Source organism: Heterodontus francisci, chromosome 4 (assembly GCF_036365525.1).
Source record: "Heterodontus francisci isolate sHetFra1 chromosome 4, sHetFra1.hap1, whole genome shotgun sequence".
NCBI classification, from domain to species: domain Eukaryota; kingdom Metazoa; phylum Chordata; class Chondrichthyes; order Heterodontiformes; family Heterodontidae; genus Heterodontus; species Heterodontus francisci.
In genome coordinates, this window is record NC_090374.1 from 168,599,493 (window position 1) to 168,616,064 (window position 16,572).

The 16,572-nt window shown below is 42.7% G+C and overlaps 1 protein-coding gene across 4 annotated transcripts in view; it reads right to left on the reverse strand.

Annotated features, from left to right (window-relative positions):
• The window catches only part of cntln (centlein, centrosomal protein), a 474,184-nt gene that overhangs the window by 57,207 nt on the left and 400,405 nt on the right, over nucleotides 1-16,572 (reverse strand). For all 4 annotated transcript variants that reach the window (XM_068030497.1, XM_068030494.1, XM_068030495.1 and 1 more), the window contains exon 24: nucleotides 11,961-12,146. In XM_068030497.1, the coding sequence (XP_067886598.1) occupies nucleotides 11,961-12,146 (186 nt within the window). The remainder of the gene's footprint in view (nucleotides 1-11,960; nucleotides 12,147-16,572) is intronic.

Consider the following 16,572-nt stretch of genomic DNA (forward strand, 5'->3'; position numbering starts at 1 on the left):
AAATGCTGTATCACAACCATTGCATACATGCATCAACATCATTCATTCTGCATTGGCTTTTGCACGATGCATCCAATCACATAAACGATGCCAATCTTTATCTTGGCGCAACATCATTTAGTGAATGGCACCAAGGCTGCTCACGCATTCCACTGCATTCCTGCGTACCCTCTGCCTTAAAAACACAGAGTCATGGAAGAAAACAATGGAGCAGCTTCACCAGGACCATTTACCCTCGCTGATCTGAGCAAGTTATTGATGCGCTTGTGGCACTACACCCACGTTCTATGAGTGACCCCATGGTTCAAGACATCCTGGGCTACCTCCATCCAGGCTGCCTTGGTGAGGCAGGAGGGTCTTCGTACTCCATCTGCAGGGAAGAGGACTTCCCACCTTTCCCTGATGGCCTGGAAGAGAACCTGCAGGGAGGCATCACTGAATCGTGGGGAAGGACACTGCCTGCCATTTGATTTACATTGGCTGTAGGGAAAATAAATGATGTGAAATTGACTTTCACGAAATAAGGGAAGCAAAAATAATTTGATTTAAGTAAAAACTCCAATTTAAGTCAGTCTGAAGATACTTAATTATTTATATCTATCACGATCATGGTGCTTGGGGCAGTGATGGCAGGTTCCACCAATGAAAGGCCGCCCCTGCCGCATGATTCCATGTATTCCCTGTGCCCATCTCTACGTGGGAAATGGGATTTGTGGCAGAAGGGGAAGTTAGGACAACTTCCGGTCCCGCCATTGGGAACGCCGGGACAGTCATACGATTTCACCCTAAAAGTCTTCTACAATTTTTTTGTGCAGCTTTCTCAATGGTGGACCCCCAACGTCTAATGGCAATCAACCTCATGGTGATTGATTACTGATTGAGTTGGTCACTGTGGGGCCTGCATGCAGTCCAGAATGGCAGGCATGCCTGCTTCTTGTCGGCAATGTACCATTAACCGCAATGGAGTCATTTCTCATACGGTTTCAGGAGTAGTCCAGGAATGTTCCAGACATGTTTGCAAAACAATGACATTAGGGTAGAGGTAGGGTGGGGAGGGCAGACAGAAGATGTAGCTCTTCACTGGATGCTCCTGATTCCCTATGAATGGGGAACCCCAGTGGAGAGAGGCTCCATCTCAATTTAGGAGATGTTCCAGGCCAGGAATTTTAATTAGATACAGATAAATTCAGAAATATATGTCAGTTAATCCTCACAAATTTTATAAAAAGGTTCTAATATAAAGAAATTTAGTTTTGAAAGAGTTAACTACTTGAATATTTTTTTTCTGAGATCAATCAAGTAAAACTAAAAACAACTACTAAATGTCTTGGTATATGCTAATAAATCCACTATCACAACAATGACCTCTGGTTTCATTCAGCTGTACTCCTGCTATGCTTAACTACACTTGTATCCTGATCTGATATACTATACCTCCTATATGATACACTTCAACCCATTACGTAACTTGCTTAATTGATAATTAAGACAACTCCAAGGTCAACACTGAATAACCTAGAAGCTTAAAGCTCATGATAGTCTCAACATTAAATGATATAAGATCAGGCACAGTGGCCATTCTGCAAAAAGATCATCTTTTTCCAAGTCAATCTGCATATTCAGTTTATAGCATTTATTCTCATTTTGAAAATGAACATGAAATGAACAATATCCTGGGAGGGAGGTTTGCTAGTACTGTTCGGGAGGGTTTAAACTAGTTTGGGAGGGGGATGGGAACCGGACTTGTAATCCAGGGACCAGTGGGTCCACTCAGAAAGACAAAGAGTGTAGTGAGGTATTGGGGAAGGTAGCACTGTCGCAGAGGACAGATGGGCACGGAGAAGGGTTAAAGTGCGTATACTTCAACGCAAGAAGCATCAGGAATAAGGTGAGTGAATTGAAGGCGTGGATGGGCACTTGGGACTACGATGTTGTGGCCATCACTGAAACGTGGATAGGTGAGGGGGAGGAATGGTTTTTGGAGGTACCTGGTTATAGATGTTTTCATAAGATTAGGAATGGTGGTAAAAGAGGTGGGGGGGTGGCATTGTTAGTTAGAAATAGTGTAACAACTGCTGAAAGAATTTTCGAGGAGGATCTGCCGACTGAGGCACTGTGGGTTGAGGTCAGGAACAGGAAAGGAGCAGTCACCTTGATGGGAGTTTTCTATAGGCCCCCCAATAGCAGCAGGGAGGTGGAAGAGCAGATTGGGAAACAGATTTTGGAAAGGAGCAGAAGTCACAGGGTAGTAATTATGGGGGATTTCAACTTCCCAAATATTGATTGGCAACTCTTTAGATCGAATAGTTTGGATGGGGTAGTGTTTGTGCAGTATGTCCAGGAAGCTTTTCTGACTCAGTATGTAGACTGCCCGACCAGAGGGGAGGCAATATTGGATTTGGTACTAGGTAATGAACCAGGGCAAGTGATAGAGCTGTTGGTGGGCGAGCACTTTGGAGATAGTGATCACAATTCTGTAGCATTCACTGTGGTAATGGAGAGGGATAGGTATGTGCAACAGGGCAAGGTTTACAATTGGGGGAAGGGTAGATATGATGCTGTCAGGCAGGAACTGAGGAGCATAAGTTGGGAGCATATGCTGGCAGGGAAGGGCACGGTCGAAATGTGGAACTTTTTCAAGGAGCAGATAGTAGGGGCCATTGATAAGCATGTCCCTGTCAGACAGGGAAGGGACGGTCATGTGAGGGAACCGTGGTTGACAAGAGAGGTTGAGAGTCTTGTTAGGAAGAAGAAGGATGCGTATATAAAGTTGAGGAAAAAGGGCACAGGCATAGCTCTGGAGGGATACAAGATGGCCAGGAAGGATCTGAAGAAAGGGATTAGGAGAGCTAAGAGAGGGCATGAAAAATGCTTGGCGGGTAGGATAAAAGAAAACCCCAAGGCCTTTTACGCGTATGTCAGAAATATGAGGATGACTAGGGGGACCGTAGGTCCGGTCAAGGACAATAGCGGGAGACTGTGTGTTGAGCCGGAAGAGATAAGTGAGGTTTTGAATGAGTACTTCTCTTCGGTATTTACGAATGAGAAGGGGTGTATTACTGAAGAGGACGGTGGGAAGCAGACTGGTAAGCTCGAGGAAGTGCTCGTTAGGAGGGAAGATGTGTTGGGGTTTTTGAATAACTTGAAGATAGACAAGTCTCCCGGGCCTGACGGGGTATATCCAAGGATGTTATGGGAAGCAAGGGATGAAATTGCAGAGCCGCTGGCAATGATCTTTTCATCTTCTCTGCTGACGGGGGTGGTACCAGGTGATTGGAGGGTGGCAAATGTTGTGCCCCTGTTCAAGAAAGGGAATAGGAACAACCCTGGGAATTACAGGCCAGTTAGTCTTACTTCGGTGGTAGGCAAGTTGATGGAAAAGGTGCTGAGGGATAGGATTTCTGAGCATCTGGAAAGACACTGCTTGATTCGGGACAGTCAGCACGGTTTTGTGAGGGGTAGGTCTTGCCTCACAAGCCTGATTGAATTCTTTGAGCAGGTGACCAAGCAAGTGGATGAGGGTAAACCAGTGGATGTGGTGTACATGGATTTTAGTAAGGCATTTGATAAGGTCCCCCATGGTAGACTTATGGAGAAAGTCAGGAGGCATGGGATAGTGGGGAATGTGGCCAGTTGGATTAAGAATTGGCTAACTGATAGAAGGCAGAGAGTGGTCTTAGATGGTAAATACTCAGCCTGGAGCCCAGTTACCAGTGGCGTGCCGCAGGGATCAGTTCTGGGTCCTCTCCTGTTTGTGATTTTTATTAACGACTTGGATGAGGAAGTCGAAGGGTGGGTCAGTAAATTTGCAGATGATACAAAGGTTGGTGGAGTTGTGGATACCGAGGAGGGCTATTGTCGTCTGCAAAGGGACTTGGATAGGTTGCAGTGCTGGGCTGAAAAGTGGCAGATGGAGTTTAACCCTGAAAAGTGTGAGGTCGTCCATTTTGGAAGGACAAACATGAATGCAAAATACTGGGTTAACGGTAGGGTTCTTGGGCATGTGGAGGAGCAGAGAGACCTTGGGGTCTATGTGCATAGATCATTGAAAGTTGCAACTCAAGTGGATAGGGCTGTGAAGAAGGCATATGGGGTGTTAGCGTTCATTAGCAGAGGGATTGAATTTAAGAGCCGTGAGGTGATGATGCAGCTGTACAGGACCTTGGTAAGGCCTCATTTGGAGTACTGTGTGCAGTTCTGGTCGCCTCATTTTAGGAAGGATGTGGAAGCCTTGGAGAGGGTGCAGAGGAGATTTACCAGGATGTTGCCTGGAATGGAGAATAAGTCTTACGAGGAAAGGCTGAACATTCTAGGCCTCTTCTCATTAGAAAGGAGAAGGATGAGGGGTGACATGATAGAGGTTTATAAGATGATCAGGGGAATAGATAGGGTAGACAGTCAGAAACTTTTTCCCCGGGTGGAGCAAAGCGTTACAAGGGGTCATAAATTTAAGGTGAAGGGTGGGAGATATAAGGGGGATGTCAGGGGAAGGTTCTTTACCCAGAGAGTGGTCGAGGCATGGAATGCCTTGCCCGGGGAAGTTGTTGAGTCAGAAACTTTAGGGACTTTCAAAAGGCTTTTGGATAGGTATATGGATAAAGGAGAATGATGGGGTATAGATTAAATTGTCCTTGACAGAGGACAAAGGATCGGCACAACATTGTGGGCCGAAGGGCCTGTTCTGTGCTGTATGTTCTATGTTCTATGTTCTATAACTGGAAAATATTATTCTTAATTTTCCTTCCTTTACATATTCCATCTTATCTGGGATCACGTATTCACTCAGGTGACGAGGCAAGTATCTGACAATAAACTCTGGTTATCGGAGGTACATTAGAGCAGAGGCAGTGATTTCCAACCATCCACATGGAAAACTGCCCAGTCTTTACTGAGGGTCTTGCTGAAAGTTTGCAGGTTTAGATAGTGAGCTTTCAGTGTGGTGAATGGTAAACTTGTGTCCTACTTCATGTGTTAGCAGGTTGGCTCATAGATTCACCAATGCTGCACTCAGGTGACTTTTCTATGTACATTGACTGAAACCTTACCAATGTCATAACAGCATTGTTTTCACAAAGTAAATAGGACATACAAATGATGGTGAATTGCAATGTTTTATTATGAGTATCCAAGATCTAGTTACAAAGGCTTTTCTAATGAGAGAAAGTTTGATTGTGTAAAACAGTTGATTTGATAATCTATTTCTGTGAAGAACTTTAAAATATTTCAGCATTCAGTACAAAATATTGTGTAATATTTTACACTGTCATAATCATCTTCTCCAGGGACTGTGATAATGACAGTAATTCCTATAGATAAAACAAAGAACTGGCATGACACCAACAATGGAAATGGTGCTGCTATGTGAAGGTACTGGTCGTCGAAACACACCAACCACACACTTTCACATCATGAAGCCATACTCCAAAAGTGATCTTTTATCTCAACCACTGTGCAATGCACATTTCAAGAGTGAATATTCAGAGGAAATGTTGCACTGCTGCCAATTTAAAAAAGAACTGGTCACATCAATTTTAAACCAGCATGGACATGATGGGCTGAATGGTTTCCTTCTGTGCCATTTCAAAATTTAAAAATGCATCTTAAAGTAAAGTTTTACTATGTGAGTAGTCCAAGTGCTTGTACGTCCAGTCTACAAAGTAGAAACTCAGAGCAGCATATATTACAGAACCATAGGATGGTTACAGCACAGGAGGCGGCAACTCGGCCCGCTGAGGCCATGTCAGCTCTCTGCAAGAGCAATTTAGCTAGTCCCAATCCCCCACCCTTTCCCTGTAATGATGCAAACTTTTTCTTTTCAGATGCTCATCTAATTCCCTTTTGAAAGCCACCATTGTACCTTCACCACCCTCTCAGGCAGTGCATTCCACATTCTACTCACCAGGTATGTAAAAAAGCTTTTCCTTATGTCACTGTTTTTTTTTGCCAAGAGCCTTAAATCTGAGTCCTCCAGTTCTCGACCCTTCCGTCAACGGGAACAATTTCTCCCAATCTGTCCAGACCCTTCATGATTTTGAACACCTCTGTCAAATATCCTCACTATCCTCTCAACCTTCACTTCTCTAAGGAGAACAACCCCAGCTTCTCCAATTTATCCACGTAACTGAAGTCCCTCATCCATGGAACAATTCTCAGTAATCTTTTCTGCACCCTCTCAAAAGCCTTCACATCATTTCCTAAAGTGTGGTGCCCAAAATTGGACGCAATATTCCAGTTGAGACCGAGCTAGCATTTATAAAAGTTCATCATAACTCCCTTGCTTTTGTACTCTATGCCCCTATTTATGAATCACAACATCTCGTATGTCTTATTAACTACTTGCTCAACCTGTCCTGCCACCTTCTACGATTTGCACTGTTACGAAAGTGCCTCTGTGTTTTGTTAAATATATTTTTTGAGGATTTATTTTGAAAGATTGAAGAAATGTTAAACTTTAGGGTTTTCAAAGGGGGAGGGTCATGTAACGGCCACTTGACTTTGAAAAACAGTCCCTGTAAATGTTTTTAAAAGGGGCACTGAGAGGTCTTATGAGAAAAACGAGCCTTTCCAGGAAACCACCTGATGTCCAGCAATAACAAGCCTTTCTGGGAAACTACCTGATTTCCAGCTCAATAAACAACAGAGAACTTTGGGAGTTCTTATACCTGCCTGTAGTCCGAAAAACAACCATTCGCCACTACTCTTTTTCTTTTCACTCAGCCAACTTTGTATCCATGCTGCCACTGTCCTTTTTATTCTATGGGTATTAACATTGCTGGCAAGCCTATTATGTGGTACTTTATAAAATACTTTTTGGAAGTCCATGTACACCACATCAACTGCATTACCTGCTCCAACCCCCCACCGCCCCCCACCCCCCATTACCTCATTAGAAAACTCATTGAAATATGCATTATCCACATATATAATGGAGGAAATCATAAAGCAGATTCATTAAAGGGAACCATTCTACTGAGCTACCAAGTGGCATTAAGAGCAATATATATGCATCATTCTATTTATTCCTTTGGTTGGGAGTGACAGGAGAAATAGCAGAATTTTAATTAAAATTTACAATTGGCGAACTAAGTCTCGGAATGTGCAAATTAGAAATTTGCCAATCATTATGTGCCTGGAATATTGATCCTTCAGTGGTATGCATACATGTTCCAAGCTCATGTCTACCATGAGCAGTAATTACCTATCCAACCCATAGTCTGTTTCTTCCACCATGTTTGCTTGCTCTAATTGGCAAACACAATAGAAGAGTCCAGCGTGATGAAATAAACTGGCTTTGGGTTGAAATGTGTTGGGGGAGCAATCTTGGCTTGCCTGCTCCATCTGAGTGCTGCCTGGCCCATTGCAAATGCTTCACTTGCCCAACCACCCAAAGTGCTTTCTAGCTGGTGTGCACTCCCACTCCACATGCTTCCTGGCCCATTTGCTCAGCCGACAATCCATAGTAGCTCCCAACCCACCTGTTTGCCCAGTGTTACCACTGAGGCGGGAGTAATGCACTGTTAATTCAGTTCCATTACTCCACAGATCACAGCATATTATTAAAGATTCCCACCTCCCGCAAATTAGCCAAATTAAACACTTTATTTACCCCAGAATAAAACACACCAAACCAGGTATCCTTAAACAACAACAAATTAACTATTTATGAATAAACCAAATCTTAAACAATACTGAGATAAATTTATGTCTGCAAAAGACTTTATAATTTCTTATTCCTCCTAGCCTTCATACACACACACATACATTCAGAAACCAACGGTTAATTGGTTCTGAAATGATGTTTTAAATTAAAGCTGTTTCTTAGGAATAATAAAACAGCTGGGTTGTATGTCTTGGTGGATTACGTTCCGATTCTGTGAGGTGTCCCAGAGTCGAATAGTCAGATGGCACCCAAAGTCTCCAGGTGAATTTGATGAACAGTCTGTAATGGAAAGGCGTTCATGGTACTTCAGCTGAAGTAGGTGCCACACAAATCTTTCAACAAAGGAGTAGAACAACAGGTCTATTTAGATTTTGAATTAGCAGTCTATCAGTAGAAACTTTACTGAGTTTCCAGAACTCCCAGAAACACAAAAGGCAACAGAAAGCCACTCCTGAGACAGAGACTTCTTAGAGACTCAAAGTAAAAAGGAATTTGCTACTTCCAATAATGCAAATATTTCTTTCCAAGGGTCTTTTCCTCTTTAGGCGAAACACAGCCTATAGGCCAATGTAGATTTTCTGCTGAGAGATACAAATTCTTCCTTCCTTCAGGAGAGCACGCTTTGCTAATCTGCCAGTTCAAACCGATTCTAGCCAGTCTTTACACACAGTCAATCTGATACAATATGGCATGTGATCTCTCTCTCGATGTTGCTTAGGAAACAGGCTTGCAGCTCCCACACTGTTCCCAGAGAATATAAAAACTGCTCTCAGTCTTAAAGGCACACAGAACCACTTTAGTTTTTAAACAGAGAAAAAAAACACTTCCATGACATCAGCTGTTTCCTATTCAGGCTCTTCAGTAATCCACTCAGTCTCAGTGCTTCCCAGGCTGAGAAGATAGAAAAGAAGAATGCTAAAGCAGGGGAGGAGCAGGGAGGAGTCAGTGAGGTGAAACAAGTGACTGAGAAAACCCATGTGGTCCTGCTCTTCAATTTATCTCCTAATTGCTGAAACTGGAGTAGTACATCCAGTTCTGGTCACCACACTTTAGGAAGGATGTGAGGGTCCTTGAGAGGAATTTACCATAATGGTTCCAGGGATGGGGGATTTTAGTTACAATGTTAGGTTGGAAAAGTTGGGTTTGTTCTCCGTGGAGCAAAGGAGATTGAGGGGAGATTTGAAAGAGGTGTACAAGATTATGACAGGCTTAGATAAGATAGACAAGGAAAAAATGTTCCCATTAACTGATGGTACAAGGACTAGGTAACACAGATTGAAGGTTTTGCGCAAGAGATGCAGGGGAATGTGAGGAAGAACTTTTTTACACAGCAAGTTGTAATGACCTGGAACTCGCTGCTCACAAGGATGGCGGAAGCGGGAACAATTAATGATTTCAAAAGGAAATTGGATGGGCACTTGAAGGAAATAAACTTGTAGGGCTATGGGGATTGAGCGGTGCAGTGGAACTGACTGGATTACTCCATGGAGAGCCGGCATGGTCGCGATGGGTCGAATGGCCTCTTTCTGTGTCGTAAATGACTCTATGACTCCATTTTCAGAAACACATTGGTTTAAACATGAGGCACAGCTTCAGGCTGTTCTCCAAAGTCCTTTGAAAATGTAGGACAAAAAGTTGAGATGTCACCAGTAATTTAATATTGTCATGCAGGCCCCCACCTGCCAAGAATGAGACACATTAATTTTGCCACATGGACATTAAATTTCAAATTGTTGCTGGGAAGAAGAGAACGCCTGTGACAAGGGGTCGCCAGGCCCTGGCTGGAAAGACATTTTTGCATATTAACAGACAGTGCTTATAGACAAAGGAGCTATTCCCTGCTCCAATTCAATCCACAAACAGACATGGTCAGACCAGTTAGTTACATGACTAACTGGCTGTTGTAGAGCTTGAACTGAGAGCCTGCAGAGAAAGCTGTTTGCTCGTGGATTGAGAAGACCTCTTCTGGCTGGCTTGGCACAGCCTCTTCTGTCTGCCTGCTCCCATTTCTTTCTCACAGAACTCCAAAATCCACTGAAGATATATGAACCCCAAGAGAGAAAAGTCTCCTACAGTGAACAAGGTTTAAGAAGAATACTGGGCCTCAACGAAAAGCAAGATCTACCTACAAGCGAGGACTCTACAGTGAGCTCAAAGACCCGTAACAAAAACACTTCAGATATTGCCTCAAACCTTTCCATTTTATTTCTTCTGCTCTTTTCTGTCCCTATCTGCATGTGTGTATCGCATATGCATGCTAGCGTGGGGGCGTCGTGCATCCGTAGGGGTTAACCGAATTTCACTTTTCTTCTTTAAACCTGAGAAAGCCTGTTGCGCTGGTTTCTTTGCCGTATAATTGGAAAGCGGTGAACAAGGATTCACCAAGGGGCAGCTAAAAACATAGTGTGTTAAAAAAATAAAACCCTGTTACAGCAAGACCAGGTGAGGCTGAAAGGGAACCCTAGACCTCTTTCTCACTTGGTCATAACAATATCATTTAGTTAATGGGATAAGGCAGGTATATGGAGTTCGGTCGCAGATCAGCCACCATCTCACTGAATGGCAGAATAGCTCAAGGGGCTAAATGGCATTCTCCTGCGCCTCTATTCTTAGAATGATACCTAAGTGAGTTACTTTGTGAGGGCAAGTTGCATAGACTAGGCTTGAATTCCTTTGAATTAAGAGATTAAGGGTTTGATCTGATCTGATTGCAGTGTTTAGGAATTTAGTAGGGTGAATATACAGAAACTATTTCATCTTAATTCATATGGGATCAGCAAATACTGTGCAGGTTGCAGGTTAAGTCACATTGTTGGGGGTAGTGTTTGTCTAACTGAACTAGGAGGACAAACAAAAACAGGCCTCAAGTTACTTACAATAGTATTGCCATCTAATAATGCAAATTATCCACCAAATTATCATGTTCCGGTTTCAATTTGTATAAAACATTAATTAAGCTCCATTTCCTTCACATTTCCCAACTACAGTGTCATGTACATTTGAACATTCCTCACAAGACAACTAAATAAAAGTCCGTATCATTAAAATAGTCAACAACTGCCAAGCAGAAAACAATTTATTCTTTACTCATATTTATTTGCCATCTGACCCAGTTTTATGAATCTTGTTCTTTACCTACAAAATAAGATATAACAGTAGCTTTGGGCAAAACAGTCCCAAGTTTACCTATTAACAAAGCAGACTGTCCCCAAACAGCAAGATCTAAGCCATCCAGTTCATTAACAGCCACCCAAGCCTATTACTCTATTTACTACTTAATAGATATTCTCTGCCACAATTCTGCCTTGTGTGCGCAGAGATTCAATTTGACCAAATCCCAGGTGCAATGTAATCCTGATGGAGATTAACTGAATTTATCTCAGATTTCTCCTGAAAAGCATCACAGTGAGCTGATCTCTTGATGTTTATCATTGCATTTTCGGAATAACAAAGGTAGACATACAGAAACTGGTGATTCATTCTTTCTTGCTTCCTCTAACCAACCCATCCCTACCTCTCGCACAGCTGCATTCAGAAATCTTTAATGACTGCTAATACTGTTTGTTAAAAAGAACACATTAAGATTGAACCTGTAGTATTCAAGCTACAGGGACTGAAAGCTTGGAGCACTGTTAAGAAATCCCAGTCATGATCAATATTTGAGAAGATTAAACACTCCTGAGCATTAAGTCAATCCATCACAGATTTAATGCATTCATATAGATCACTTGCATGCATTTTTCTGAGATAAACTCAGTCGCTCTCTCTCCATATTCTACAAATGTATCAATTTTCTGATAATTTTCAAGTGACAACTGAATTAGCAGAAGCAAGCTTCTGGGATAACTTGAAGTATGCCTTCAAAACAAAACTAATAATGACGACCAGTCTATAAGATGCGTAGCCTTTTGGTTATAAAAGTGTCCCCTTTAATTCAAATTGTGTAATTTTGGCTTTATACCTGAAGTATTTTATGGTTCATCTGAACAACTCTGTTGAAATGCTTGAATTAAGTTAGGGGAATGTTATTTGTTAAAAAAAAACACACACAACACTAATTGTGGTAGTTCCAAAGAAACTGGAAATTGCTTTTTACCTACAATCTATTAAAATGGCTGTGCACTGCAACTTCAATTCAGGAGGCAGGAATTCACATTAATACAAAATCAAAATACTGCAGATGCAGGAAATCTGGAATAAAAACAGAAAATGCTGGAAATACTCAGCAGGTTTGGAAGCATCTATGGAGAGAGAAACAGATTTAATGTTTCAGGTCTGTGACCTTTCATCAGAACCTTACCTTAACGAATGTAATTAATTCTTCCGCTCTTCCATTTGCAAGAGTCAGTTTCTTCTGAATGACTTCCAGTGCCTGTTCACTTTGCATTGCCAGTCCATGCATCTGCTGCGATGCTGTTGTCTCTAGTTCTGTCATTGCAGATTCAGCTTCAATCACTTTGGTTTTGAGATCATGCAGTTTCTGATTCTAGAATTGGTGGAAAGAATATTAAAAATTACACAAACAGAAAACAGTCAAGTAAAATAAATAGGAATAGAATACATGTACAGTGCAGATATGCACATAATGTGGATCTCACTAGATAAGGAACAAATATGTGCCTTCGTAGATTGGTCCATTAGCAGAAACATTAAGACTGTAAGAAGGTCCTTTAGGTGATCTTTTTGCTTTTCTCACCTATTAATTGTTAATTAAATGAAAACTTGGCTTTTGAATGTGTATTTTGGGAGAATGTGATTTGGATAGCAAGAACAAAAAAGTAGCAGAGAATAATACTACATTTGCAAGAATAAACCTTTAATGCTTCTCCACCTGTTACTGAGTTATTTAATCACTACAACCATCAATAAGTTTGATACTCCAGCTGTGAAGTGAGCAATTGTTAGAGAAATTGTCTGAATGGCAGCAAAGGTGCTGACAATTTGAGATCGTACGAGTGGTACAGCAACTCAAGCACAATTTGCATGGGGAACGTTAGACCACAAACATGCATACAAAGACAGGAAGCATGACAATGCATCACAGTCAGGGTCAGTGTTGCCTCTGCCAGTTCAGGCAGTAGATTTGGAAGAAAAGTACATAGGCAACACATGAATATTACTGTTAATGACACAAGGAGGAAATAAGTGACTGCTCGAGAAATGTGTGAAAAATAAAGGACCAACACAGAGCGATATTAACAAAATTAAGATACCTGCATCAGAAATGAAAAATAGCAAGGTTTGATAAATTACATTATGCATGCCATAATGAGAGAATCAAATGCAGGTAGGAACTTGCATATGCCAGATTTTAGTGGGGGAAGATTTCCTTTGTGCACTATAAAAACACACTTACGATTTTGTCACACCTAATGCACAGAGGAAACAGACTTACTAGGCCACAAATCTACCCATTCTTATGCTCAGAGGCAAACTTGGCAGAAGATGGTATAAGATACAACAGATGGTGGAATCTCAGACATTCACAGAATCTTACAGCACAGCAGACGGTCATTCAGCCCATCATGCCTGTGCTGGATCTTTGACAGAGCTATCCAATTAGTCCCACTTCCCTGCTCTTTCCCCATACACCTGCGAATTTCTCCCTTTCCAGTATTTGTCCAATTCTGTTTAAGTTCATTATTTGTGTTGCCTTGATTTGGAGAGAGTAAGAATTTACAATGCTTTTAGGACAGTGGAAATTGAGATTGAGGGCAGAATTAGCGATGAGTATCATATTAATAATATATTTTATTATTCCAACATATTCATATATACCAATTATGCACATTATGACAATGCAGTACTCAAATGCATAGATATGTCATATACTCACATTCTAACATGGCCTTTGCTCAGAGATCAGGGAGAGCCCGAGTGGAGGAGTGCATCTTGTAGATGGTACACACAATGCTACAGCCTTGTCTTTTGCATTAACATGCTGGTCTCCCCCATTAATGAGGATGGGAATGTATGTGGAATCTTCCCCTCCAGATAGTTGTTCAATTGTCCACCACCATTCACCACTGGATGTGGCAGGACTGCAGAGCTTTGATTTTATGCATTGGTTGTGGGATTGCTTTGCTCTGTCTATCACATCCGCTGTTTAGCATACATGTAGTCCTGTGGCAGCGAGGCCTGGACAACGTATGTCAGCCAAGAGCGACGTCTCAATTCATTCCATCTTCGCTGCCTCCGGAGAATACTTGGCATCAGGTGGCAGGACCGTATCTCCAACACAGAAGTCCTCGAGGCTGCCATCATCCCCAGCTTATACACACTACTGAGTCAGCGGCGCTTGAGATGGCTTGGCCAAGTGAGCCGCATGGAAGATGGCAGGATCCCCAAAGACACATTGTACAGCGAGCTCGCCACTGGTATCAGACCCACCGGCCGTCCTTGTCTCCGCTTTAAAGACGTCTGCAAACGCGACATGAAGTTTTGTGACATTGATCACAAGTCGTGGGAGTCAGTTTCCAGCGATCGCCAGAGCTGGCAGGCAGCCATAAAGGCGGGGCTAAAGTGTGGCGAGTCGAAGAGACTTAGCAGTTTGCAGGAAAAAAGACAGAAGCGCAAGGGGAGAGCCAACTGTGTAACAGCCCTGATAAACAAATTTCCTGCAGCACCTGTGGAAGAGTCTGTCACTCTAGAATTGGCCTTTATAGCCACTCCAGGCGCTGCTCCACAAACCACTGACCCCCTCCAGGCGCTTCCCCCTTGTCTCTCGAGACAAGGAGGCCAAAGAAGAAGAAGAAGGTGTCCTGTGTTGTAGCTTCACCGGGCTGGCACCTCATTTTTAGGTATACCTGGTGGTGTTCCTGGCATGCACTCCTGAATGAACCCTAGCTTGATGGTGATGGTAGAATGAGGGATATGCCAGGCCATGAGGTTACAGATTGTGGTTGAATACAGTTCTGTTGCTGTTAATGGTCCACTGGATGCCCAGTTTTGAGCTGCTAGATCTGTTCTGATTCTACCCCATGGTGGCAGTGCCACATGATGGAGGGCACCCACAGAGTGACAACAGGACTTTGTCTCCACAAGGACTGTGCGGTGGTCATTCCTACCAATACAGTCATAGAAAGATATACCTGTGACAGGTGGATTGGTGAGGTTGAGGTTAAGTAGATTTTTTTCCTCTATTGGTTCTCTCACCGCCTACCACAGGCCCAATTGGCAGATATGTCCTTCAGGACTTGGACAGCTCAGTCGTAGTGGCGCTACTGAGATACTCTTGGTGATGGACATTGAAGACCCCCCACCCAGAGTACATTCTGTGCCCTTGCTACCTTCTGTGTTTCTTCCAAGTGGTGTTCAACATGTAGAAGCACTGATTCATCAGCAGAGGGAGGGCAGTAGGTGGTAATCAGCAAGAGGTTTCCTTGCCCATGTTTGACCTAATACCATGAGAATTCATGGGGTCCGGAAATGTTGAGGATTCCTAGGGTCATTCTCTCCTGTCTGTACCCCAGTGTGCCGCCATCTCTGGAGGGTCTGTCCTGCCAGTGGGATAGGACATACCCAGGGATGGTGATGGAAGTGTCTGGGCCATTGTCGATAAGGTGGGATTCAGTGAATATGACTGTGTGAGGCTGTTGCTTGACTGATCTGTTGGACAGCTCTCCCAATTTTGTCACAAGTCCCCAAATGTTAGTGAGGAGGACTTTGCAGGGTTTACTGGGCAGGTTGTGCCCTTGTTGTTTCTGGTGCCTAGGTCGATGGGGGTGGTTCATCTGGTTTTATTCTAATTCGACTTTTCTGTTGCTGTTTGATACAACTGAGTGGCTTGCTAGGCCATTTCAGAGGGCAGTTAAGAGTCAAACACATTGCTGGAATCACATGTAGGCCAGACTGGGTAAGGACGGCAGATTTCCTTCCATAAGGACATTAGTTAATGAGATGGGATTTTACGACAATCTGGTAGTTTCATGGTCACCATTACTGAAACTAGCTTTTTATTCCAGATTTATTAACTAATTGAATTTAAATTCTACCAGCTGCCATGTCTCTGCAGCATTAGTCCAGGCCTCTAGATTACTAGCTTAATAACATTACCATTATGCCACTGTTCCCATTATCAATTTACTTTATGAATAGGAAAACAGTAAAATGAATAAGGAAGACAGGGAGAGGCATAAAGCACAAATTAACAAGAAGTTGCAGAGGTGGTAGATGAGGGATCAGTTGGAAGATCCCATTAGGTGCAGGGACACAACCCACAATCCCCTCCTCAGGCCCCAGAAACACTCTAAATGCCTACGTAGAGAGGTGAATCTCATTTAACACATATAGAATCTCATTCTTTGGGGTTCCTTCTTACCCCCACTCCCTGTCAGGCTCACCTCTGCCCATCTGAGGGCCAATATTCCTCATCTTACTCAGTTTAAAAGCTTCTTGTCCTTTGCCGGCATAGTGAGTCGCCACCCATGGGTCCCCTGACATTATTTGACTTGTATAGGGAGGGCTGAGCTTTCTCCCCTTCCAAGACTGACTGGAAAATCCTGGAGCCAGCAGGTACCCAGTCCAACCAGGGCCATTTCCAGTGGATTCCACCAGAGGTACTGCAGACCACCTGAGGAGATAATGGTCTTGTGGTTGAAGGTTTGCATGCAACCTGAAGAAATACAATGCCATGCTTGTTTTGGTTTAGAAATTCTTTTAATAAGCCTTTATTTCAGTATGAAGAACAAAGCAACTTAAGGTTGAGTATTGAAACTCAAAATTTTTTCAGTAATAGCACCATCAGTGTTGACTCGTATAATTACATACTTTCAAAGCAAGCAAAAGTTTTACTGCAGAGGATTTCACTGTAATAAGTTATATTTCAGACCCCAAATTCATCACTGAATGATACCTAAACTGTATTTTTCATAATCTTATGTGAAAATATACTTTCTTGTCCTCAAATTTCA